The following is a 23374-nucleotide window of genomic DNA, read 5'->3' on the forward strand; positions in this document are numbered from 1 at the left end:
GAGCACTGGCACCTTACAGGGAAGTCAGCAGTGGGGTGGGAGCATAAAAAGCAACAGAGGGTAAAATGTAGTTAACTTTATTCTCCTTAAACCACAAAATAGAGTCTTTGGTTGTACAAACATCACTAGTTACAGTCTCGCCACGAGATCCCGGCTACGGGGGCAGTTAGTCAGAAGCCATAACTCCTGAGGGGTCTCTTTAAAATGCTAACACCAAGGCTAAAAGACTTGGGGTAAGGGAGGTGATGAAGCTAGCAGGCTCCCCACCCGAAGTCTGGGGAGGAACTTGGCCCTAGGAGGGTACAGGGCCCAGGCCCCGGCGTCCTGGCCGCATGGCCCGACGGCTACTGCACAGCGTCATGTCTTCGGGGCCCACAGTGCCAGGTGAGGGCCTGCCAAGGAGCACCAGAGCCACCTCTCCATCTTCTTCCTGTGGGCCTGGTAGAGAGAGGAGTAGAAAAGCCGTGAACCAAAGGCAGCCAGAACTCTGGGCGCCTGGGCACCCACCCCAGACAGGCGTCAACTCACCAGGACTGGGAGATGGTTCCAAAGTCCTAAGCTCCTCCACGAAATCTGGTGACTGGTGGGGAGACAGGCTGGTGAGGACAGGTCCCAGGCCTGTCTGAACTTAATGCATGCAGGCTTGGCTGTCTGAGGCTAGCCCAGAGAGCCAGGAGCAGGGTCAGGGCAGATGGCCGAGACCAAGGTGGGTGGGGAGGCCCCCACGCAGGAAACACACAGAAAGGAGTGAGGGAGGGAGGGCAGGTGACAGGCAGGAGGAGCAGGAGCATGCCGACGGGCCAGGTGGCCTCCAGTACCTGGATGTCATAGACAGGTCTGGAAGAAGGTAGGGCTGCGAAGGCCCTGTAGTCAAACTTCTTTCCAGACAAAGGCTTGAAAGGACAGCGTGAGGGGAAAGGCAGAGAGAGCAGGGGGGGGTGAGACTGGTGAGGAGTCTACAGCCCTGCAGCGTCAGACCACGGGGCCTGAGGAAGGCCTAGATGTGGGATCCTTACCAAGCGTCCAGGGGAGATACTGGTCTGGAGGCTGAAGTCTGGGGGAACAAGAAGAGTGTTGGAGGAAGAGCTCACATCAGGGGGGCCCTTTGCTGGCCCCCCACAACACACACCTTCTAGTGGAGTGGGGGACGGAGTGGGTGCAGGTGAAGGGGCCTCAGCCAGCCGCTCCAGGGCTCCTCGCTTGCCACGGCCTTCCTGGGACTTGCTGAGGACCATCTGTGCGCGGAGGGCATCCTGCTCTAGAGACTTCATTCTGTGGACCCAGAGAGTGAATGCTGCTCAGTGGACCTGATGTGCAGTGGGCAGGGCCTGGTGGTGGCGGGGTGCTCACCTGGCTGCCCTCCACAGTGCCCGCTTCTCTGCCTCTAGCGCCCGACGTTCTGCAGGAGACAGGGCTCGCTCTGGGACAGGAAGCTCAGGGCTCTGCATGCGCAACCGCTCCTGATGGCGTCGCTCAGCCTTGGCTGTCCTCACGGGGACACTGACTCCCAGGGCCGGGGGTGAAGACGGGCTGGGGCTGGAGAAAGGGACAGGATGCATTGTGGGAAACGGGGGCATGCAGCAGACAAGCCAGGCAGTGGGGCTCAGTCTCCCGCGCTCACCTTCCTGAATGGCCTGGCACAGCCCAGGGCTGCTCAGCCTCCTGCTGGTCATCTGGGGACTCCCTGTCTGAGGTGAGCCCCATGTCAGGCCCTGAGGTTACCGCCTCTTCCCGAAGCATCTGTGCCCTCTTCTGCTGCAGCTTGCGGGCTGTGGGCAGGCAGACATATGTCAGACAAGGCCAGGCCATCATCCCACCCAGACCTCTCCTCAAGTCTAAGCTCCTCACCTTCCTCCTCCTGCATCTTCCGCAAGTCATCAGCACCCACCAGGGACACACGCTTGGGGGGACCCTCTGCCTGCGGCACCCGTACCTCCAACTCGAAGTACTTTTGCCGTTCACGGAAGGACAGCTGCTCTGGGGAGGCTGCGGGACCAGGTGTTGGAGGCTAGAGGGGGAGCAGGCCCTCAGACTTGGCTGGTGTTTCTCTTGGGGGCACTCACCTTGGGCACCCACCCTACAGAGCATGCAGTAGCAGCAGCAGGGCACCACTGCACATACCTGGGTAGCACTGTCCTCCGGAGGATGCACAGTGGGCACAGCCGCGAAGGCCCTATAGGCCTGCTTCACATTGGCTGGCAGTTCATCAGGGGAGGGCAGCTGGGGAAAAACCCCTAAGTGAGGCTGGGGCAGCTGTCCCAGTGCAGCCACTTCCCAAAGAACCATCAGCTGTATCCTCCAACTGCCTCTGACCCACACCCACCATCCTGCTCACCACCCTCACCCACTGTGAACAGGACACTCACAGAACAGGGACCACCTCTGCCCCCGGGGGCCGGGGAGCCCCTTGGCCAGGCCTGAGCCATTGGCTGGATCACCCCCGGTTTTGTCTGCAAAGGGGAAGGGGGTGGTGGCAGAGGAGAGCAGGATCAGAGGTCCAGGAGTGGGAGTATGAAGAGAGAGAGAGAGAGACAGACAGACAGACAGACAAGGCAGGCTACAAGGGGACATTCATCCAGAACCTGTCTCGGAGGGGTTGAGGCTAGGAGCTAGGCTGGGAATGACCCTGTGCCCACCCCCACCCTGCAAGGCATGGCCAGGAAGGCCGGAAGCCTGGCCCTCTCCATGCAGTGGGAAAGGACTAGGAGAGACCCACAGACAAGAGGGACAACTGTATAGAAAAGATCTTATGCTGTTTTTGGAAGCCTTGAGCTCCTCCAGCAAGCTCCCTGCCTTCACCAGCTTTAATCAGGAAGGTGTCCCTAGACAAAAACACATCAGACAGCAATACCCCAAGGGGTCCCTGCATACCAGGACCCAACTGCACAGGTGCCCACAATGAGGCACTTGTGACTGGGATGCTCACTTGCTGGCTGCCAGGGGAACAGGGGGCCTCAGTCATCTTCCCTCCAGTGGTCACAGATGGTCCCTTGAGGAAGAGGGTAGCAGTTGGGAACGAGGGTCAGCTGGCCTAGCAGGACCCCAGGGCAGGAACTGGTCTGCGCATTTACCCTGGCAGCATAGGGACAGCCCTGTGACCTAACCTGACCACAGCCCAGGAATGCCATCAGACAGGCTTCGATGACCAACCATGAGACCTCCATAAAGGACTCTCCTTCCCCAAGGCTGGACACAGGTGGCCCTGGCCCTCAGCCTCTGCTCTCCCCAGGGCCTAGGTTGGACAGTCAGGGGCCTGTTGACAGCAGATTACTACTACCAAGGGTGCAGCCCTACTATCTACAAGGAAAGTTGGGAGTAGATGAACAGACTGAAACCAGATAGTTGGACACAAAAAGCCTACCCACCATCAGTACCTGACCCGGGCTTCTTTCCCAATCATACATGGTCAGAGAAGCATCCCAATCTATAACTGTCTCCTTCTCAAATTATGCTGGCTTCTCTGTTAGGGCTGTTTGGAGTGGGGAGAGATGGTACCCAAAAATTCAAATGCCCTTCCTGACCCCTCCCTGTTTCTCCACTGCTCAGCAATGCCCCAGCAAGCCCACCCCTTAAGTACTCACATTCTGGCAATGGTCTCCCATCATCTTCTGGGAGTGATAGTTTAAATACCTCTTGGAGAACATATGAGGACCGAATGTCCTTTCTGCTTGCCCCCAGGCCCACAACTGTCTCAAAGGCCACGGCCCTAGCTGAGGTCCCTGAGTGGCCACTCCCAGACCAGCTGTTGGTGCTGCACCTCCACACCCACAGGGCCTCCTTCCACAGGCTGCAGCTGCTTCAGCCCACCCCTCCATGGTAGCCATGTCCATGAAACCCCAAGACTGAGAGGAAGGAATGGCAGCTGCCTCTCCCTCACAGCCTGCCTGCAGCAGCAGGGCTCCACCCTCCCCAGCCAGCTGCGGGTAGAGACTGGGGAAGGAAGAGGTCAGGGACTTCAAAGGACCCCTTGGCACATGAGAGGGGATCACAGCAACAGCCACAAAGAAAGGTCAAAAGCTTTACAGACAAGGGCTGGCATGTAGGTCAGTGGTACGGTGCTTGGGTACAGCATTCATGAGGCTCCATCCTGTATCCCCAGCACTGCCAAACAACAACAAAATCCCAAATGTGCCTAGCTAGGAGGCAGAGCTCTAGCTCAGACCTACAAACCCTGCCTGATCCAAGACAAAGTTCTCTGCATGGTGACCTTGGCACTCAAGCTGGCAGCAGTGGCTCCCACGGGGAAGGAGGAAATGAAGACAAGGGGACTGACAGGCAGACAGGTAGAGCAGACAGGCCAACAGTAAAATCCAGCTTCACCACTTACTCTTTGCAAACTCCCAGCACTGGGCACAGCAGCCAGCACCCGGTAGTCCAGCTTCAGGGGCTCCAGATTCCGTCCCTGGAGAACAGAATGGACCACAGTGAAGAGGGGATCTATGTCCCAGGAATGTGACTGCCCACCACGCCTGTGTTCACCATTGCCATGTCCTGACAGGAGGCTACCCAGCACTCAGAGCTGGACCTGTGGGACTCACCAGAGTCTCTGTAGACTCAGGCTCCCAGGGTAGGGTTTGACTGGTCAGCTCTTTCTCCTACAAGGAGAGCAGACACGGTCAAGAACTAGTAGCTCAGAGCCAGTCCCAGGCTGCCAGCCACTTTGATCCTGACCTTGCCTGGGCCTTCAGGACTCAGTTCCCGGTCAATGGATGAAATGCTTTCCAGGCTATTCCGGTGGCCAAGGCCTGCTGCAAATGGGTTGGCGATCACTCCTGGAGACACCTGAAAGGAAAGGACTGGGCTGAGAGAAGAAACTTGCTGGCAAGGTCCCACTTCTGGGGCAGGCTGAGGACTGGACCCAAGACCCCATATCCTGACAAGCTGGCCACTGGAGGTTCTGTGACAACCTGCTGGTCCACCCATGACTCTTGTGTACCTGTCCCCAGTCTTCCAGGGACAAAGAGCAGTTGGTTCATGGGGTCACTGTGGGTGTAGGTTAAGTCTGTAACACGACAGGAATGTGAAGCAACCGTGCTCAGCCACAATGCTTGGCATGGGGATAAAACAAGCCGACTGTGGCCACTCTAGGAACAAAGGAGGAATGGCTGATAAGATGGCACTGGGAAGAGAGCAGCCAGAGGCAATGATCTTAGAAGCAGGGTAACACTCCCAGATGGATAGGGTGCATTTAAAATGTGTAGTCTGGGTGCTGATTAAGGATTCAGAAATACTGTAAGGTGAAATTCAACTAGCTCTGGGACTGGAGTCTGGGATGGAGAGTGTGTGTGTGTGTGTGTGTGTGCGTGTGTGTGCGCGTGCGCGTGCACGCGCACGCGCACACAGTGCTGGGCAGGGAGCAGGCAGTTGAGAACATATGACCTGGGCCTAAAATGTGCATAGATGAAAGGTAAACATAGGTGGTGGAAACGTAGCATCAGCTGCCTTCTATCCACAAAGCACGAAGGACCAGCTCAGGCCTCTACCCCAGAGGAATACAGGAGAAGGAGGTGATAGCAGAATGGAAGGCAGGTAACAGTCTCACGGTTGCCATCAGGGTTCCTACTATATGCACAGTGTGGCCTCAGACACAGCCCAGCTGTGAAAGCTGATCCAGAACACTGGAATGACAAGAGACCGAGGGAACAAACAGGGAGCAGCAGCTCACACTGGGAAGATGGAACTTGAGGTCAAGAGTGTCAAACAGGAGCAGGGGACAATGAACAGCAGAAAGCGAATTCACGAAGGTGCAGTGGTCACAAACTGCAAACACTAAACAAGTGAGTAGTTAAACACACAGGGCAAAGATCACTAGAAATAAGAACGCTGGATAAAACAATCACAAGGGTAGACACATTTGTCTCTTGCAGACTCTGACAACACTACTAAATCCAACAATAAACAAGGTGCTACCTTCCTCACTTCTGAAGTAATTTAGTCAAAAAGGCACTGGGGAGGCCCAAGAGAGGCAGGCTCAGCGGGGTGGGCAGGGCTGTCCTACAGAGGGACTGAGCAGAAAGCAAAAACAGCAAGGATGAGGAAGTCTGGTTTCCCACGTCAGAAGAGGCCACGTGAGTAAGAAGGGCTGACCTGTGGTGCTGACTGGAAAGGCGGACAATGCCATGAAGTGACCCGAGGCTTCCTACAGCTCCAGAATAACCAGACAGTAACTATCACACACTGCCCTCATCTCTGGCCATGACACCCCAAGAGCACTGCACCAGACCTTGGCTTCTACACACCACTGTTCACCAAAAGAAATCAGTACTCCTGGGGAAAACAGCCCGCCCCCCAGCTGGGCAGGAAAGTGTGGGATGAGGCCAGAAGTCAGGAAGTGCTTAGAGTAGATGGGTGGTATCACCCAGCCTGAAGTCCCTTCCAGGAGACAAAAGTGAAACAATTCCATCATTAAAGTGACTGTGACTGGGGCTGAAGAGACGGTGGCTCAGCAGGAGAAGCAATTGCAAAGGACCTGGGTTCAGTTCCCACCACCCACATGGTAGCTCACACCTGTCCAAAATTCTAGTTCTAGGAGAATCCTATGCCTTCTGCTTTCCATAGGCTCCTGCATGCACACGGTAAACATATTCATGCAAGCAAAAAACGTTCATACACATAAAATAATAACTCTTAAACAAGACAAAACTGACTAATACACACTACCACTGCTGTGGATATCGCTCTGTATAAATAAAATGCTGATTGGTCAAGTAGCCAGGCAGGAAGTATAGGTGGGACAAGAGAGAAGAGAATTCTGGGTGGTAGAAGGCTGGGTCAGAGAGATACTGCCAGCTGCCGCCATGACAAGCAAGATGTAAGGTATTGGTAAGCCACGAGCCACGTGGCAACAATAGACTAACAGAAATGGGTTAATTTAAGATATAAGAACTAGATAAGTAAGAAGCCTGCCATGGCCATACAATTGGTAAACATTAAGTTTCTGTGTGTTTACTTGGTTGGGTCTGAGTCTATGGGCCTGGCTGGTGAGAGAGATTTGTCCTAACTGTAGGCCAGGCAGGAAAACTCTAGCTACACTACCACCCATGGAAAGAGTCTGCACTGGTGATGGGTCGGGAGATGGGAACAAGATGCCACCAGGAGAGAGCCGGTCCTCAGAGCACATGCTCAGGGACAAGCCAAGGGGTAAGGACTCACTCAGACACCAAGCCAGGGGCTCAGGTGGACTCAAGTGAAGAGGACAGGAGGGCCAGGTAGTTTTCAAGGTAGTTCTCTAGCTGGGCTGGGCTGGGGTGGGGTGGGGTGGGGTGGGCTGGGGTGGGGTGGGGTGGGGTGGGGAGTGCTGAAGCAGTTGCTACTGCGTGGGCATTCCTGCTGTACCACTGGGAAGTCAAAAAGCCCTAAGTCTAACAACTGCAAGGCAAGCACCATCTGGATTGGAAAGATGGGCCGGTGTGATAAAGAGGATGAACTGACCTACAGGGAGAACTAGAGAAGCAACAGAAAATATCCTCTTTACACCAAACACATGGGGAAGCAAAACTGAACGATTCCTTTGAGAGACCACAATGACTCAGGCCCGCTCGGGCGGGAGTGAAGTGGGATGTGTTGAGTTGACTGACCCGTGGCACCCTTCCTAGGACCCACTAGCTGCTGTAGAGAGAAACTGACAAGTCCAGCAGCTGCAGGTCTGACAATAAGCAAGAGCCTAGATCTACGGAAACATCAGTTTATATATCAGATATAGCTGGCACCCCCCATTTCCCACCCCACTACACCCAAAAGCCTGAGGGGGCAGAAAGATGCAGGTCAAAGCCACTCAATAGCGGGTCAGACAAGCCAGATGACTCAAGTGGGTAGTGTGAGGAAAGTGAGGTGCTGGGTCAGCAAGATGGCTTGTGAGGAGAAAGGCTGCCAAGACCGATGACCTGAGTTCAATCCCCAGGACTGGCATGGTAAGGAGAACCAACTCCACAAGTTGTCCTCTGACCTCCATACACACATAAACAAGTGTCATAATTTTTTCTTTTTAAAGTGGACTGTGAGTAAAGATATATGTATGCTCTTCCATGCCTAGAGGGTTCAGAATGGGCAATCTTGTGGGGACAAAAGCCACCAGTGCCAGGTCCTCAGCTTTTCTATGAGAAGTCAAGAATCATACATTATAGTAAAGAGTCCTGATGTGTAAAGAATGGTTCTTTCCTCCCAAGCATGCTGCTACAGCCTTTGGGACCAGGCCAGTCCCACTGAGCATATATGTAAGGCCCCTTCAGGAAACCCGATGTCCACTAGAGAGGGCTGTTTTTACGATTACAAGCAGAGATAGCTCCCTCCTTTTGAAAATGTTCTTAAAGAAACTACAACAAACAGTTGCTAAAGTCTGGTACAAGGCAAGGCCACAGGTTGCAAACAGACAAAGAGGGAAGGCCTAGGAAGGAGGTCCCAGCATCACTCTGTGATGGCTGTGAGCCACAGGGCTTCTGCCAGGAGACAAAGCGAAGCCAGCCAACAAGGGGTCCCCGGCACCAACAGGAAATGAGAGCCAGGAAGAGGCTCAAGAAAAATGACAAAATGATCCCAGAGTCTCTGCCAGTTTTGTGATGAAACCTGGCATATCTGTTCAGAAGAGAACACAGAGCAGACAAAACTTCAAAGGAACAAGAAAGAGAGGGTGATGTAGCTGATCAGTAGCAGAACACACTATAAAGTCACTGCCTCTGCACAGCGTGGCACTGTCCTGGCAAGCTTCACAGAACACTGTGACCAAGTCCAGAAACAGGTCCTAGAGTGCACGGGCCCTACCACACAGCCAAATCCTGCTCCCCACCACTGTGGGGACAACTGACAAGTATTTTCAAAATCAAAGTATGTTGGGCAGTGGTGGCATGTCTTTAATCCCAGTACTTAGGAGGCAGAGAGGCAGGTGGATCTCTGTGAGTTCAAAGCCAGCCTGTCTACAAAGCAAATTCCAGGACAGCCAAGGGTGTTACACAGAGAAACCCCATCTTGAAACAAAACAAAACAACCAAACCCCACACAGTCCAACAGGAGAAGCCTTAGTTCATAAAGTTTGTAAATTTTTGCAATCAAAGGATCCCACCCCAGAAGGGAAGCAAACACAAGGTGGGTGCTGGATCACACAGATGTAACTCTAACTTCAGAGGGCAGGGGAACTGCCAACCTCGGCTACACAATGAGACTTGTTTCAGATAGACAAAGTCTGGACCCACAGCATCAAGAAAGAAAAAGCTCAGTGGAAGAAAGAGAACAGCTTTGTGCTGAGAAGCTCACAAGGGGCTCCCAGGGCTAGGAGCAGAGGTCAGTGGAGCCCTCCCTAGCATGTGCAAGGTTCCCCTCCTAGGGTGTGGGAGCAGAAAGTCAACTATGCGAAGGCATCTTGAGATGAGACAAAGACTGAGAAGGGGCTGTCAAGGCAGACAGCTGCTGTGGGCAGGAAAGGACTCTCAAAGGCTCTTTCTTGGTCAGCTGCCCACTGCCCAGAGCTCCTCACTAGCTCGGCTAACAGAAACCTGCCTTGCTCCCCAGACAGGATCCAGATGAAGATCCAGCCAAGACAGGCTTTGGCAGGACCAAGCATGTGCACATAGACACACAGCTGCTTCCCAACACTCCTGAGCCACCCAGGTACTTCAAGAACAGCCTGGGTCACAACAGCAGGGAGCAAATGCACAGCCAAGGGAACCCAGGACCACGGCAGCCCTGCAGCACTGAAGTTCATGCTCTTTCCAGAGGGCTTCATTCTGAACCAAAAGATTCAAGTGTGCATGAAGCAACACACTTTGCACACATGTGCTGATGTGCGTAAACAAAAGGCGGGGCTTCTCTAGTGACTAGATCACCCAGGGAGAAGTCACACACAAAAACTCCCCCAGGACACAGGACTCCCTTGGGGAGAAGCAGGACAAGGGTCAACCTTAAGCCAGGGAGTAGCACCTCACACAGGCTGCAGCCCAATACCCTTCCAGACGCAAAGACAAAGGCTAACTTGTTTCCATCCAGTGATCCTCACCAGCTAGTCTGGGACAAGATACAGGGTCTGTGGCCAGAGGGTATCTTTCTGCCAGCATTGGACCGGAAACCACTAATCCAAAAACCCACTGCCAAAGGAGACCAACCTAGGATGGCTGCCTGTCCCCAGTGTTGAAGGAATAAAAGCCATGGGGAGTGGAAATACAGCCACCAGCACCCTGGAGACCCGCCCGCGTGGCTCGTGAGGATGTCCAGGAGTAGCAGACAGCCAGTGCACATAAAGACTCCTTGAAGCCTCACTTGGACTACAGGGAAAGATGCTGAGGGTCCTAAGGACAACAGGTAGAAGCAGGACAAGGAGAAAGCGTGAACCCCAAGAGGAGCAACGAGGCTAGAGACCTGTCCAGGGTGCCTGCCTCTCGGGCCTAGTTCTGATGGCTGGATATTCTCGTTCTACTCCAGGAAGCTAGAGCAGAAGAGGCTCTACCCTGTGCCCACGCCCTGGCTCTGCCCTGTGGTATAACGAAAGAAACCAGTGACCAGAGGTTGGGAGTAAGCTCCACCAAGGGACTGTCAGAAAGACATCCTAAGGGCCAGCAGAGCCAGGAAGCTGCCTTCCTGCTTTCGGGGGGGAAGGTACAGGGCTCCTTGTTCTCTCTGACCTGCTAGCTGTCACATGCCCTCAAGTACTGCCTTCCCAGAGCCCTGTTACAGCTCTTCTCTCAGCTCCTTGTCAGTCAGCTACAGCCTCACCTACCTCTACAATGCCTGCCCACCCAGACCACAGCCTCCAGACGGTACAGTGACAGGGCTCAGAAAAGGGCCTGCAGAACACAGTACCCACCACTCCCACACACGGTTGGTTGGTTCATAATTGCCAAGTACTTTCCAGACCCAAGTGCGGACACTAGACGCTGCCAGACTATAAAGGTCAGTGCTAGGACAGCACCTAATCCCCAGGTAGGCCACTAACCTCCAGGGCCGTGGTGGTGCTGGTATCAAAGCCGTCACAGACAAGCACGGTAAGGGTGTCACCCACACTGCGCAGCAGCTGCACTGCCTCAGCATGTGTGAGGCCCAGCAGGCTCTGCTGGTTCACTTCCAGCAGCCGCAGCCCCACACGCAGCCGTCCATCACGCCCGGCAGCCCCTGTAGGGCTCACCTGTAGGGAGAACAGTGTGAGACTTCCACCAGGCACCTATCTGTGGCCCCAGGAAGGAAGAGCCCTCACCTTGGAGATGAAGATGCCCTCATCTGTGGGGTCACAGGGGTTCCCTGCATGGCCCTTGGCGCCTCCTCGGATGCTGATGCCCAGCTTCTCCCCAGGAGCCTTCTGAATGCAGAGTTCCCGCATGCCTGGAGGTGGTGGGTCCCTCCGCACAAGCAGACACAGCTCCAGGCAGGGCCTGAGAAGGGCACTGACCGCCTCCTGATGTGTGGCCTCCCGAACATCCTGCCCATTTACTGCTAGGATGCGGTCCCCAACCCGAAGGCCACAGCGAGCAGCTAGGCCCCGAGGAAGCACCTATAGGGAAGACAATACCCAGTAGACCAGTCACTGATGCCTGCCCAGACTGCCTGGGGTGGGTGCTTCCTGCACGAGTTGCCTGCCAGAATACTTACCTTGGAGATGAATACACCAGGATCCTGGACACCAAATGGGTGGCTGGAGTGATCAGAACCTCCTACGATACTAAGCCCCAGTGGACCACCAGCTCTGGGCAGGCAGATTTCCTGAGGACATAGGGTGGGCCTCAGTCAGAACAGGGCAGGGGTGAAAGGAGCTAACTCTGCAAGTACCAGCAGAATGGATGGGCCCATGCTGCCCCATCTGCCTGTGGGGCAGTCTGCTACCCTATCATGCACACAGCCTGACATCTCCACATCCTCACTGACAGCAGGCAAGGAGCAGAGCAAGGCTCCTGGCAGATTATGCTAGGGCAGATGGGAACCATCACGGAGGCTGACTGGAGAACCTTAGTTTCTTGGGCACATGTAGGAAGGACATGTACTACTTTCTGCCTAGTGTGGCTACACCTTATGATTAGTGGATCCTGGGTGGGCTTTTACTCTACACCTGGAGCTGAGTGGATGCTGAGCAGGACATGGGCAGATGTCTTACCTCCACAGGGTATGGTCCTTCCAAGGCAGTGGCCAACAGGCTAGGGGACAGCCTAGATAGCACAGGTTCCCCGGGGACGGCAGTGGTCATGGTAGCAGCAACAGTAGCAGTAGGGGTTGGGGAGGAATGTGGTGGGGGGCTAGGTGGGTAAGTCCCTCCAGTCTCTCTCTCCAGAAGCAGGGAGATGGTAGGGGAAGCAGCAGTCAGCAGGGAGACAGCATGGTCGTGCCTTGCCTCTGTCATGTCCACTCCATTGATCTACAGGGACACACTCAGGTCAGAGAGGGCAAGCGAGAGAAATGAAAGACTCTAGTCAGGACATACCTGGCCCCACTCACCGAGAGGACTCGGTCGCCAACCTGTAGAGTGCCTGCCCGGTGGGCAGCCCCTCCCTCTGCAATGCGGGATATGAAGATGCCCTGTAGGGACAGAGAAGCCACACTGAAGCCATTATATGGGAAACCTAACATGCCTCCGTTCATCAGGGACGGACCCTCCTCCCCGCTAGACCACCGCCTCACCCCATCACCAGCCCGGTAAGGTGTGGAGCCTTTTCCACCAGCAATGCTGAAGCCCAGCCCCTTTTCACTGCGCACAAGACAGGCAGCATGGCGCTGGCGGAGGGGTACAGGAGTCTCAGGCTGAAGCAGGGGCAAGCGCAGGCCACCTCCCCGACGTTCCCGGGGACTATAGTCATCCTCAGGGCGTAGGGGGGTGATAGTGACTGCGTTTTCAGGTTCCACCATTCTTTCCCTCCACACTCGCATCTGCACAGCAGCACCTGCTCCTCGAAGTGCTTCCACAGCCTCGTGGTGCTCTGCATCCTGTAAGGCCACACCATTCACCTATGGGCAATAGAAGACAAAAGCCGCAGCACAAATCAGCATCCAGGCACAGCCACCCCGACATCCTGACAGTATGCTTATGCTCTTGTTTTTTTTCAAGACAGGGTTTCTCTGTGTAACAGTCCTGGCTGTCCTGGATCTCACTCTGTAGACCAGGCTGGCCTCCAACTCACAGAGATCCGCCTGCCTCTGCCTCCCGAGTGCTGGGATTAAAGGTGTGCACTGCCACCACCGCCTGGCGCTTATGCTCTTTTTGCCTTTGCGCCAGGATCCAGGCTAGCCATGAGGCACGGGCAGATGCCTGTGGCCATTCTACACTAGTGCTCACCCAGAAACTGTCATCCGCTTGGCAGAGAACATGCAAGGCTACTGTATTAGGATGCCAACTCCACATGCTTCAAGACAGAGCTGGGATTGGAGCTGAGCAGGAAAGCGTACGGGACATCAGCCCCACCTCCTCTCCCTCTTGGTCTAGAACCCCACAGCCTTCTCTCTCTTTCTTGTCCCCCAGGAAGAGCAAACCTTTCCTCTGGGTTCTTCATAGGAAGATCAAAGCTTTCCTGAGTTCTCTAATGGCCAAGTATCCAGGCAGAAACCTTCAGGGTTTCCACACAGGATTCCCACCAGTATTGCTGAGGTCTGACCCCACCAGGCTACTTCTGATCTGCCTGGTGCCTCTTGTCTAGGCTGAGGGCTGCTTCTTTGTTTTTACACTCACCCCTTGTAGTACTAGAGATTAAACCCAAAATGTCATACATGGCAGGCTAGTGACCTACCACCGAGCTATATCCCAGATGGATAGGAAATTTGGCGTGGAGGGCTTCTAAGCCTACTGTTTAAGGTCTCAATAACTTTACCCAGGTATCTTTGGGCCCTGGGCTTCTGGATGGGGAAGATATTGTCCCCACTTCCTGATGGGGATAGCCAAGTAGCCCAATGATCAAGACTACGTGGACCTTGAAGGGCACAGCTGTCCCTTGCCGTGAGGCAAGGAGGTCACTACTTACCTCAAGGAGCTTGTCACCCACTCGGACTCCAGCACGGGCCGCAGGGCCCTCCTCAGACACTCGAGAGATAAAAATGCCCTAGAGGACAGGTGGGGACTGGTCCACAAGAGCAACAGCAGAGGCAAGCCCCTCCTCATGGCTATCAAATGTGCAGAGCCAGACAGCCTGGCCTGCTTCTGCACAGGATGTAAAGACCCCCACATGCACAGTGGAGAACAGCAGTCCTCGAGGTCAGAGGGGCTGCACTCAACTACCGGGAGGGCTCGAGCACAAGAAGCTAGAATTTACAAGTCAACCTTTGACCCCAGAGCTGGCATGAGAAAATGGGGAAGGAAAACCTGTCTGTGAAGGGAACAACTCAGCTGCCCTATAAGCTGTTCTCAGACTCCAAACATCCTGCCCGACCACCCGCCTGGGTCTGTTCAGTGCCCTGGGGTGACCCATGCATCACACATGCTAAAGGATGGTGAGCAGGACATCTAGAGTGACCACTGACACACCTTAGAGAAAGAGGAAGTCTCTGGAGGCTAGAGGGACAGGTGTGGGCAAGAGAGAGCTCACGGAGACTGGGACCTGGTTATTAGCGAGGCAGTTCTTACCTCATCGTCTCCTTTGTAGGGGGTGGAGCCTTTGCCCCCCGCAATACTGATGCCCAGGCCCCCCGTCTGCCGCACGATGGTGAGTGTCAACTGGAAACAGAGTGGACATGGATATCTGAGAAGACCTGGAATACCCAGGGGCTCGCAGCAGCAAGAAGGGTTGGTTGGCTGCTGACAACCCATACAACTCATCCCTGGGGAGCTGTGCCGACTTGGGTAGTAAAGAGAAGCAGGGAGGTTCCTACGATCCCGGGCAGGCACAGCTTCTGTGAGCTAGCCCATGCAGTACAGAGCTAGCTGTCCTCCAGAAAGTGAAGCTTGGCCTTGCTTCTATCCATAAGGATACCTGAAGGCTCACAGTAGGATAGAGGAAATGGCCCAGTACCTCCACTCATCCCCTACAAGGCCAGCTGCCCCAGTGTGGAGACATGCTTGCCCAGCCAGGGGAGCAGGAGGCCCTGGGGAAGTGGAGCCAGAACCCCGGTCGTGTGGCAGCTGCCAGGAACGCTTCTGGGAGAAGGTCTGAGTTTGAGCCATGGAGGTGGGGAGAAGTGAGAGCCCGCAGCCCAGGAAGCAAAAGTCAGCAGGAGCCCCGGGCCCAGAGCAAAGAGCAGCAGCGAGCAGTACAGACCTCTTCCTCCTCAATGCGAGCAGGCTCTATCAGCAGGTTATTGGCCTGGTCAAACGACACCCCCTGTTAGGACAGGAGCAGCGAGGCATGCAGGTTAGCCACCGCTGGGAACTGCCACCACCTTACCCAGCCCTCACCACAAGTAGGCAGGACAGAAGGAAGATGTCATCAAGCTCCTATGATCTGAGTCAGCCCCTTCCCACCTGGATCCCCCATCTGTAGATCATGAGCAACTCTGCAGACCACTTCTATGGTGTGGCTCGGCTGGCGAGGGTGAAGGGTCCAGAGGGGCAAGTCTATTCCTGGTTGTCTCTGACTGACCCCCAAACTGCCCCGGATATCATGTATCATCAGCCCATACTCTCAGGGTGGGAGCACTATAAGGCAACAAGGGTTGGACTTTTGCTAGCTAGGGCTTTCCCTGGCCTCGAGGAGTCTCCAGTAAGTGCAAAGGTCCTTTTGAGCCATCAAAATCAAACATGAGGATAAAGAAGAGATGCCACCGCTCTATAGATTTGCCTGGATCCCAGAAGTCCCTGACAAGGCATAAGAACTTCCACCAGATCCACAGGATGGGCCACAGGCCAGCGGCAAGGCCTCAAAGCTGGTCACTTCCTGAGGCAGGAAGGATCCTGGGAGAGCCAGCAGCTCATGAGGAGGACCTTGTCCAAGATTCCTGAACACACAGGACACAGAGGGGCCCTTAGCTTCCGAGCGCTTTGGCCTCCTACCCCACCAGGCAGGCCCAGGGAGCTGCCAAGAACTTTATAAAAAAGATCAACGGCAGGGAATCCTGGGACTACGTGATGAGGACATGTGACAACAATACCCATTACAGTACATTCATTACTCTTCTCCTAACAGCCAAGGGGGCAGGAGACCAGGGCCCGACCTGTGTGCCTGTCACATTAGGGCTGCATGTCCTCCATGCTGTCACCTGCCAGGGTTCAAAGCAGCCCACTGAGCCAGTGGAGCCTGGGTCAGATCGGGGTATGAAGGAGACATACCTTGACGGAGGGGGCAGAAGCCACAGCCTCTTCTTTGTCGTCTTCTTCTGTGGTGGCTTCACCTTCTTCTTCAACCCTGTTCTCTTCCTCCTCCTCCTCCTCCTCCTCCTCTTCTTCCTCCTGGGCTCGAGGAGCCCAAGGTGTGTGGGGGCCATTGTGCCAACCTCCAGCGGGGCCCTCCTTGTCCGTCTGCACCCCCTGCAGCAGGGCTACAACAGCTTCAGGTTGTGGGAGCTTGGAGATCTTGAAGTGCTTCTTGTAGTGGGGTGTGTCTTTGCGGATGAGCCTCTGCCGGCCACTGGGCAGTGTCCAGGGAGCCTCAGGCTGGCCCTCTTCACTTTCACCATCTTCCCTGGGCATCAGCGTGTCCTCTGCGAAGTGCACTGTGGGCTAAGTGGTAGAAAGATGAGGGTGGTACCCTGGCCCCAGCTCACTCCTCCCAGGGCCCAGCTATGGGGCTGACTGGTTGAGCCATGCAGGTAACAGCCAGAAGCTGACCAGTTCCCTGTTGTGAATGTAGAAGTACACAGAAAATTCGGCTGTTAAGACCAGAGGACACTGCTCCTTCCAAACACACATGGCAATTAGCAAATGGACACTTCGGAACATGTAAAGACCAAGCAGGTGGAAGCATATACTGGGCCAGGAAAATGAGGACACACACCATCCAGGCAAAGCATAGAGGTGCGAAATTTGAGTGCACTGAGCTTGGCTGAGAAGTGAACTTTAACCTACCCTGGCACCCTCACAACCACCACCCTATACCACACTGGGCACTAACTCTGCCAGAGGAAGCCCTTCAACATTCCACTGATGCTAGGCAGCATCTGGCATGGCCCCAGCCACACATCCCGCTCAGGAAGACGTATAGGATGAGAAGCATTGATCCTAGAAAGCCCTTCTTCTGGCCTACAGGCTGCCTTCCTGTCGGCCCTTACCTCATCATAGTCCTCCTCTGTATCTTCCTCCTGTCCAGGTGTGGCCTCTTGCTGGCCTGGCCCCTGTTCCTCAGCCAGTAGGATCCCAGGCTCTCCTTCGGAGCCCGTGCTTGCCGATGGGGCAGAGGCACCACTCAAGCCAGACTCGGCACTCAGCCTCTTTTCCTGTAGAGGAGTGGGGTCAGGTGCACGGAAGGTTGTCACCAGAGGTGACATAATATCCCCAGCAGGCTCACTGTTTGCAATCACTCCCTGTCTGCTTCCAGAGTCATGCAAGGTCATGGTTCTACGGCCCAGACCTCAGCAATGCCTCCCTTCTCCTGGATTCAGGAGGACAAATACAGAAGGTTCCAGGAGGCCATCATCAGTCTGAAACGAGCCCTACGACTGCTGTCTAAGGTGGGAGTAGCCATGCGTGGCCAGTACATGCCCTGTCTGCCTAACCGCTATATCCAGGTACCTAGACCCATCCCACAGCCCTGAAGCTTAATAAGCAAGCGACCTGCACTGCTCTAGCACCAAACTCCTTCCCAGGTACAGCCAAGGAAAGGAAAACAGAGCTCTCCTTCGGCCTGACCCCTAGCCAACCTCATCCTGTGCCACCAAAACATGCCTAGCACTTGGACCCAGGAAACCCCAACCCTGGCTATGCCCCTTATTCTGACTCCACAGGTAGGCACTACCTGAGACCCAAACACCTGCATGCACCCTTTGGCCAGCCCAACCCCCAGCTGCTGCCTATGTGGCCCCAGTCCAGTTCACCAGCTTATCTCCAGGCCTCTTCCCATGGAGCCTCTGCCCTCACAGCTCCACTGTCAGGATGGACGGACATATAGGGCTCCCAATCTTCACGCCTACCTCCTCTGAAGGTGAGGGTGGGCCAGGATCAGGCTTGCAGATGAAGACTTCATTCCGGCGCTCTTCAATGCCCCTCTTCATCACCTTGAGCTCACTGGGGTGAGGTGTGGCCCTCCGCTGAAGGCCCTGCCATGGGGACAGGGATGAGGAACAGAGGCCGGGTAGGGTCAGGCAGGAGTGGGATAGACGTGTACCGCCCAGAGTCCCCACCCCGCCATACCCGCTTCTCAGCTGCAGCTTCCTCAGCATCCTCGTCACCTTCAAGTGTCTCCACGAACTGGATGACGCTCACACGGCTCTGAGGGGCGTCACTACAGCTCTCTGAGGGACTGCTCTGCTGTTCAGGGTCTTCTGTGGAAGGCACGCGTCAGGGACCCAAGCTAGTCTCTCTGCCTCAACCACCCAAAACTCGAGACCCGGCCATCAGCAACCTACCGAGGCTTGGCAAGGGCTGCTGGGGCAGCAAGTAGCAGGTAAGCACCTTTTCCCCAGTCTGGGCATCATCCTCAGTCTGGAAGCGGAGCATGGGTTGTGCCTGGTTCTCGGCCAGCCACAGTGCCTTGAGGTTGAGGTGGGTGAGCGCAAACGGCAAACTCCGCAGCCTGGAGGCCAGGCAGGCATGGTCAGCATACACAGGGGATGCAGCCTGGTCCCCAGGGGCCACACAGACACTCACCGGTTCCCAGCTACATCAAGCACATGCAGCTCAGCTGTGTGGGCAAGCTCAGGGGGAAGGACAGCCAGGCGATTGTCTCTCAGAGAGAGGACACTGAGGGCCGCACAGCCTCCAATTTCAGGGGGCAGCACCTCAAGATGATTCCGGTCCACATTAAGGTTAGTCAGTTTGGTCAGCTTGCCCAGAGAGCGGGGTAAGGCCTGGCCGGGAAAAGGAAGGATCTGAGGCTGACAGAAACCCTGAGGTACGAGGAAAGGGAGCCCTTGGGAAAGTAAAGGTCTCCCTTGAGGTAAGCTGACTAGTTCTCTAGGCCCCCACAGCCCTCAGGACCTATGGCTGGACATGGACCCAGTTTGCACACCCGTTTTTGTTTTGTTTTGTTTACCCTCAAGGACACCAAACGCCCTGCCAAGCCACTTAAGACCCCAGGCTGTCTTCTCTAGCTCTCTCCTACAACCACCTAGCTCAGTCTACCGGTAGGCTATGTGTCTGTGACCCCACCATCCAGGTGCTGCCTTCCACTCAGAACTGCTCTTTCATTTCCAGGGGGCTGTCTTCTCTCCACACACAGGAACATTCCACACTCCCCCCATGCCAGCCTGTCTCTCGGCCTGAGGCTACCATCACAGCAGACCTCTCTAGCCTGGGCGCTACAGCTTCCACTCTCCCTGGTTACAATGGGGCCCACATACTGAAGGGCAGTCTTCTTTCTGTCCACTTTACCCTTGCCTTCTTCCCAGTCCTCCCTGGCACTGTACGTGTCTGGAGAAGCACAGCCAGAGTGCTTTAACTGGCAGAGTCCTGTAGGGTCCCAGAAGTCCTAGGCCATCTCCTATGCCAGTGAGCTCTTCCTCCTGACCCCAAGGGTGCCCTAGCAAGCACTTCCCTCGGGATAAGAAGCACATGCCACTGCCGTGAGGCACTTGTGTCCCTGCTACATATCAGCACTGACTGCACTCAGCACACCCCAAAGGGCTTGGGGACTCGGGGCCGCCCTACCGTCAGCAGGTTCTCTGTGAGGATCAGCTCAGAGAGGTTCTCACAGTCCCCAATGGCCTCAGTCACCTCGCACAGCCGGTTCTGGTCTACCTTCAGGATTGACAGTTGCTTCAGCTGACCTGGCATCGAGGAGACACGGTGACTAGACTGAGTCAAGTCAAAGGTACTTGAGTATGTGGCTCCTCAGAATGGCTGTAGCCTGGTCCCACATTCCAGTGAAAGATCACCTCTCTGAGAACTCCAAGGTTCCCTATGCTTACCCCCCAAGGCTCTTCCCCATCCACTGACCCTTGTAAACCCATACTCGACTCCTGTTACCACAAGTGACCCTGACCCTTGGGTAGTAATTGGATAGTGGGGTCCCTAACCCCGGCCTTATCTTAACCTTCCCTCACTGGACACCTCTAGCCTGGGTAAAGTCAGGTCCTATCCCAAGACACTGTTTGACCCCTCATAAGGCCAATGATGAGAGTGAACAGTCCCCAGGGCCCTCTGGGCACACTGACCGATGCCCTCGGGCAGCCGCTGAAGCAAGTTCTGGGAAAGCAGCAGGTCCGTGAGCAGTGCCAGCCCACCCAACTCCACAGGTAGCTCCTCTATCCGGTTCTCTGACACATCCAGGCACACCAGTCGCCGTAGATTCCCCAGCTCCTGAGGACAGGCAAGAGGTCAAAGGGCAGCATGTAGGGGATAAAGCCAGTCCCCCACCCTCACTTACCGGAGGCAGTGCTGACAACTGGTTTCGGTCTAGCCACAGCTCCCGCAGGTTAGGCAGAGCCCCCAGAGTGTCAGGCTACAAGAAGAGACAGACAGGAGAAACCAGTGTGACCTCCTCCGGCAGCTACCCCACCTGTCCTTCCCCAGGCGGCCCTCACTCTACCAGCACTTCCAGATCATTGCCTCCCAGATCCAGCTGTTCTAGCTTGACCAGGAAAGACAGGGACCTGCAGAAGAAAAAAAAAGGCTTGATATCCAAGCCCCAACATAGAGATAGCTCTACCACAGTCTAGGTGGAGGCCCCAAACTTACGCAGGAAGAGATTTAAGCAGGTTCTCCCGGAGTTCCAGGGTCACCAAGTTGGCCAGGCTGAAAGAGACCAAGGACCAAGGCTGAGGAAGAAAGGGCCAAGACAAGTACTCCTACACTCAGACCCACTCACCAAGGGGGTTACTCACTTGCCCACATCTCCAGGCAGCGTCTGCAGGGACACATCGTTCAGGGCCAGGTGAGCCAGGCTGCGTAGCTGTGTGAAGCCATCTGGAAGCCTAGGGAAAGGAAGCAGCAGACCTTAGATGCCCACAGAAGGGTTTTAGAACCCCCCACGGCCTAAAGCCAACTCCCACTATGGATGACACTTACCTGGACAGGGGGTTCCCACTGAAGTCGGCAATCTCCAGAGCTTTACAGAACTTTATGCTCTCGGGGATCTCAGGGATGTCTGTGTGTGGAGAGGGGTTTGCCATGAGGATGCTATTGCCTCAGGTGATCCCAGGACCCCCTGCTCCACCCTACTTCCACACAGCCAGAGTACCACCCCCGCCGCCGGCCTGCCCACCGTTCCGGGACACATCCAGCTCCACCAGCTGCATGAAGTTAGCCACTTCAGGAGGTAGCCGCTGGATCTCGTTGTCACTGAGGCCCAGCTTTCGCAAGTTCAATAGCCGGAAGAAAGGCTGTGGGTAGCAGAAGATGCGATTGGTGAACATCTACAGCCAAAGCTCTAAGGGTAGTGAGGAGTTTCTAGACCAGGAGGATCATAGCCACAGGTCCCTGGACCTCTGTGTGTCCCAGGTCACACAAGGTTCTGGCAGTCTAGCAGGCAGAGAAACATACACAACGTACATACATACCCCTGTCCACTCGATGCATGGTCTCCCTTGTGTTATTTGCCATATGCACCACTACTGTGCTGCTTCCCAGATAACATGCCCAGCTGAAATACCATCAGCTCCTGACTAGACAGTTCCTGCCCTCTGCCCTATGGGCCACTCTTTGGATTCTACCCACTCCCCAAACTGCTTCTTCCACCACAGATAAACCCTTCGGGTATCCCAGCAACGAGCAGCAACAGCTGGACAAAGACCATCAAGAGAACTGTAGTAAGAATACCAGAGAGAAACACAGGTACAAAATTTCAAGATTCACACACAGGCACTATAAAGATCCGTGAAGAACAGAGCTGGTACAAACAGACCTGGACCGGGGTCACACCCCATGCCACCCAGCCCTCAAGAATATCAGACCACTCAGCCCCCATCTCACAAAAGTAAATCTTTCATAACCTGCTTCCTCTGGTCTTTCTGGAGTGGCCTCAGAACAACAAAAACCAAAAACAAACCGACAGGAAGGAACACAGGCAGTCAGAGGTGGGCCCTCCGCTGAGAGGTGACAGAATAGATCTGACACTGTCCTCTTAGGAGGATCCCACTCAGCTTCGAGCCCAAGGGGGAAAAAAAAGGAGCTGAACACAGTGCAAGAAAACCAGGCCCCTACCTCTAAAGCAGCCCAGCAAGCTGTTGCTAGCCAAGGTCGACCTCGCAACCTGGTCCCATCCACCTCCTGTGCTCTCACGGTTTCTCTGTTGGCTCCCCTTTTAGGCTCAGTATCCACCCGGTCCCCAGACAGGCTGCCACCAGGTGCCAACACAAGCGACTGGGGGAGGGTGGGGCTGGCTGGGGCGGGGCTGGCCAGTAGGAACCAGCAGGGCCGGCTGGAGGTTGCGGTGCCGACCGAGCCCGGGCAGCGCCTGCTGAGGTCTCGCTCCAGCCGGCCGTCCCAGAAGTCACACACTGCCCAGAAAACTGAGCGCGGGACTGCAGGCGGGGCAGCAGGTGCTGCGGCGGCCGCTCACCTTAGGTAGCTCGCGCAGCTGGTTGGCATCGAGCAACAGCTCCTCGAGGCTGCGGCTGTAGCGGTAGATCTCCTCCGGCACAGCTTGAAGCGAGCAGTGCCTCTTATCCACCGACTCCACGTGCCGGTTGCAACGCCAGAGCGGGATGCACTTGAGCATGATGCGGGCGGGCAGTGAGCGCGGGCTCGGGAGGCGCACGGCGGGCTCGGGCCGGGGGGCGGGGCTCGGCCCGCATGAGCGCCGGGCGCGGGCGGAGCGGCACGGCCCGCGCGGGGGTGGGGCGGACCGCCGGGACCCGGACTGCGGCCGGGGTCGGCACTAGGTTCGGCCGCGTTCAATACGAGGTATAGTCTCGGGCGGCGGCGCCCAGCCGGCGGCGCGGCCTGACCCGGCAGCGCTTTCTCAGGTGCTGTGGGCGCGGCGGCGGCTCCGCATCCCGCCCGGCCTGCTCACCTAGCAGCTCGTCCGCCCGCAGCACCGCAGCCGGAACCGCCGCCGCTGCCCGCGACAACCGCCCAGCCGCGCAGCCCGCCGGGAAGCCTAGGCCCGCCCTCACTGCTCGAAACTGCAATTCCCAATAGGCCCCGCGGCGTGGCGCCTCTGACGACCCGTAGCGGAATCGCGCAGAGCATGTCGGGAATTCCGGCCCAGCTCCGACGTGACCCGTTACCGCAGCTGTGACAGGCACTCCCTTGACCCTGGATCCAATGGCCTCTCTCAGCACTACTCACGTATGCGAGGGCTGCAGCCAGCACTACCCACAAGTGGAAATAAATCAACGCCCGCCCCCATACCGCGGCCCTTCCGTTCACGCCTGCGCAGTATGCCTAACACCCTCCTGGTGTCTGGTGCCTTGTCAACAGAGAAGCAGACAGACGAGATATCCCACACATAGT

At 55.8% G+C, this 23374-nt stretch overlaps 1 protein-coding gene across 6 annotated transcripts; it reads right to left on the reverse strand.

The window, feature by feature from the left end:
- Positions 1-61: 61 nt before the first annotated feature.
- On the reverse strand, positions 62-23033 carry Scrib (scribble planar cell polarity protein). Of its 6 annotated transcripts, none has more exons than XM_036209086.1 (38): positions 22479-23017; positions 21183-21300; positions 20987-21065; positions 20803-20892; positions 20657-20713; positions 20508-20571; positions 20346-20420; positions 20134-20278; positions 19628-19746; positions 18629-18828; positions 18388-18554; positions 18173-18300; positions 17953-18078; positions 17095-17259; positions 16157-16546; positions 15150-15212; positions 14519-14608; positions 13920-13997; positions 12589-12912; positions 12406-12486; positions 12068-12325; positions 11569-11679; positions 11177-11470; positions 10919-11107; positions 4672-4782; positions 4539-4595; positions 4328-4402; positions 2927-2989; positions 2367-2450; positions 2122-2220; positions 1849-2008; positions 1622-1769; positions 1351-1536; positions 1130-1272; positions 1017-1054; positions 819-893; positions 529-580; positions 62-438 (listed from the first exon to the last, which is right to left on the reverse strand). In XM_036209086.1, exons 1-38 carry the CDS (start codon positions 22635-22637, stop codon positions 293-295), a joined length of 5007 nt encoding a protein of 1668 aa, XP_036064979.1. In that variant the 5' UTR covers positions 22638-23017; the 3' UTR covers positions 62-292. The 6 variants fall into 6 exon arrangements, with proteins under 6 accessions (XP_036064979.1, XP_036064978.1, XP_036064981.1 ...); XM_036209085.1 differs by having other exon boundaries at positions 18173-18303; XM_036209088.1 differs by lacking the exon at positions 2367-2450 and having other exon boundaries at positions 18173-18303.
- Between the last annotated feature and the right edge of the window lie 341 nt (positions 23034-23374).

This window comes from Onychomys torridus, chromosome 16 (genome assembly GCF_903995425.1).
Source record: "Onychomys torridus chromosome 16, mOncTor1.1, whole genome shotgun sequence".
Classification (NCBI taxonomy): Eukaryota; Metazoa; Chordata; class Mammalia; order Rodentia; family Cricetidae; genus Onychomys; species Onychomys torridus.

Coding starts and splice junctions, on each gene's coding strand:
- Scrib (XM_036209085.1), bottom strand. CDS start 22,637: ATGCTCAAGTGCATCCCGCTCTGGCGTTGCAACCGGCACGTGGAGTCG. Junction 20,572..20,656: donor CTGCTTAAATCTCTTCCTGC/GTAAGTTTGGGG, acceptor TTTCTTCTGCAG/GTCCCTGTCTTTCCTGGTCA. Junction 20,421..20,507: donor GCAATGATCTGGAAGTGCTG/GTAGAGTGAGGG, acceptor CTCTTCTTGTAG/CCTGACACTCTGGGGGCTCT.